We start from the raw sequence: 2237 nt of genomic DNA, 5'->3' as shown, positions 1-2237 counted from the left end.
GTTAGTTAGCTAGAATATTTTCTTAGAAGTTGGTGAAATTGCACTATATTACTACGAATACAATGGTAAAAAATGCTAGTAAACCTAACAATACAAAAATATCTCTTGATGAAACTATGGAACGATTTTCTAAATAAAAAACCAAAGAAATTACTATCTCAGATTTGCAGCATGAGATTAGTAATATTAAGAAAGAAATTGCAGATTTGAATATATATATATATAATGAGGAGTGTTAGGTTTACAAACAAATTTTATAAAAAAACTTTTACAAACTGATGTGGCACAACATGATTAGGTTTTTCAAAATTTAAACTTATCTTATATTTAATCGTGTTGTGTCACATCAGTTTGTAAAAATTTTTCTGTAAAATTTATTTGTAAGCCTAGCATTCCTCATATTTAATTTAGCAAATTCGTTCTTTGTATCTATTCATAAGTATGTTAAAATAATAATTTAAATAATAAAATTTATTTTTTATTCACTTAATTTGTTGAGACAATTAATGATTTTTTATATAAGTTGAACCATTCAAAATTAATTTTTAAGGAATATATATATATATATTTTTTTCAGTTGTGTCCTCTCTCATAAAAAAATACTGGTATATCTTGGCACACACATCAGCCGGGCAAAACTAGAATTTTCATTGTTAGGGATGAATTCTTTAAAAATAAAAAAAATAGAGACCATTTTGAGACTTTAGCCCCTCAAGCCTCTTTGTACGTAGTTCTGCCTCTGCCTAATAGTATCGTAAAAACCAAGCAAACTTTTGCTGCTACTCTCTTTCTCTCTCTCTCTCCAGATAGACTTGTCTATAAATACGGAGAGCCACATTGGAATAACTCATCCTTAATTCACTAAGACACAGAATCTTCTTAGAGTGTGTTTTCCTACATTGACTCCAATCCTCTTAATTGTTAAAGAAAAATGGCTTCCTCCAAGACTTTTCTTCTCCTTGGTCTTGTCTTTGCTGTTGTGCTTCTCATCTCCTCTAGTGTCTCTGCTCGTGAGCTTGCTGAGGCCGCTCAAACCCGTGAGTTTTCTTACATCATTTTCACGTGTTTCATAGGATTTATTTATTTAACCAGTACTTAATTATGTTTTTTTTTTTAAATTACCCATATTGTGATTTAATTAACTTCCTGATAAACTCATGACTAATTTTTATAGAGGAAAATGTCCAAACTGAAGCTGTGGAGGAGGCCAACTACGGTGACCTCAACGGTCGTGGACATGGACATGGGCATCGTGGGTCACCGCCAGGTCCTTGCTGTGGGTCACCGCCAGGTCGTTGCTGCTGACGAGACAGAAACCGACGAAAATTAGACAAATCCTTGGTCCTATGCGTATCTATCAATGTTACTTTGTTTGCCAATAAATAAGGTCGCACGGGTTGGGTTGTGCAGCTTTATTATAAGCTTTATCTTTCTACTATGTTACTTTGTATGCCAATAAATAAGGTCCCTCTGGTTGTGTTGTGCAGCTTTATTATAAGCTTTATCTTTCTACTACTTTTTCATGTGTAATGTTATGCCATTTTATGTATCACAATTAATGTGCTTGAAGGTGTGAAATCCCCACTATGGTGTCAGGATCATTTCTCTGCCTTTTATATTTTAATGATTCAAGAAATTATATATTATATATAAATATAGGACCGTAAATGAGCCGAGTTCGGACAAGTGGGACGTGCTCAAGTTCGGCTCGTATGTACTATTCCTCGAGCTCGTGACGAGCCGTAAATGGTGGACTCGGCTCGACTCGCCAAGAGGAAATTCTTGTGCAAGATCGAGCTCGAGCTCATCTTCTAGGCGAGCCGAGTGTCTTATCGAGCACTCGGCTCGGCTCACTAACTTTTCACTTTTCTTGAGCCACTCGACGGCTAAGCCCCAAAATCGCCACCATCTTAGCCACACACAGTGTTTCTCGCTCTTTCCCTCTCTCTCTCTGATGTAAAGCAAAATGCAGGGGAGCGGTGACAACGGCGTGAGAGAAAGAAGGGGAAGAAGAAAAGAAGAAAAAAGAAGGGAAGAAAAGAAAGGGCTACGTGTTTTACCAAAAGCAAGGGCTTGGTCCCTTTTTTTTGTTTTCTTTTGCAAAAGGCTAATGGGATAAGATATTCCCATATAGCCAATCAAAGACACACACGTTGTAGTATGTAGATTTTCTTTGAGAAATGCTAGAATGGAATCAAAAGACTACATTTTCACCATCAAAGTCTACGCGGCAATAA

The 2237-nt window shown here is 36.0% G+C and overlaps 1 protein-coding gene across 1 annotated transcript; it reads left to right on the top strand.

The window, feature by feature from the left end:
- The first annotated feature begins 844 nt into the window (after nt 1–844).
- LOC132176242 (glycine-rich protein HC1-like) lies at nt 845–1565 on the top strand. Its single transcript, XM_059588388.1, has 2 exons — nt 845–1037; nt 1175–1565. Exons 1-2 carry the CDS (start codon nt 932–934, stop codon nt 1303–1305), a joined length of 237 nt encoding a protein of 78 aa, XP_059444371.1. The 5' UTR covers nt 845–931; the 3' UTR covers nt 1306–1565.
- Nucleotides 1566–2237: the final 672 nt, after the last annotated feature.

Source organism: Corylus avellana, chromosome ca3, assembly GCF_901000735.1.
Source record: "Corylus avellana chromosome ca3, CavTom2PMs-1.0".
NCBI classification, from domain to species: domain Eukaryota; kingdom Viridiplantae; phylum Streptophyta; class Magnoliopsida; order Fagales; family Betulaceae; genus Corylus; species Corylus avellana.
The sequence above is the reverse complement of the archived record's forward strand: the minus strand, read 5'-3'. Positions and strand labels throughout refer to the sequence as shown.

What these genes read in the sequence shown, in the direction of transcription:
- LOC132176242 (XM_059588388.1), top strand. Translation starts at nt 932, where the DNA reads ATGGCTTCCTCCAAGACTTTTCTTCTCCTTGGTCTTGTCTTTGCTGTT. An exon ending in TGCTGAGGCCGCTCAAACCC is followed by an intron (nt 1,038 to 1,174) that starts GTGAGTTTTCTT and finishes TAATTTTTATAG; the next exon opens with AGGAAAATGTCCAAACTGAA.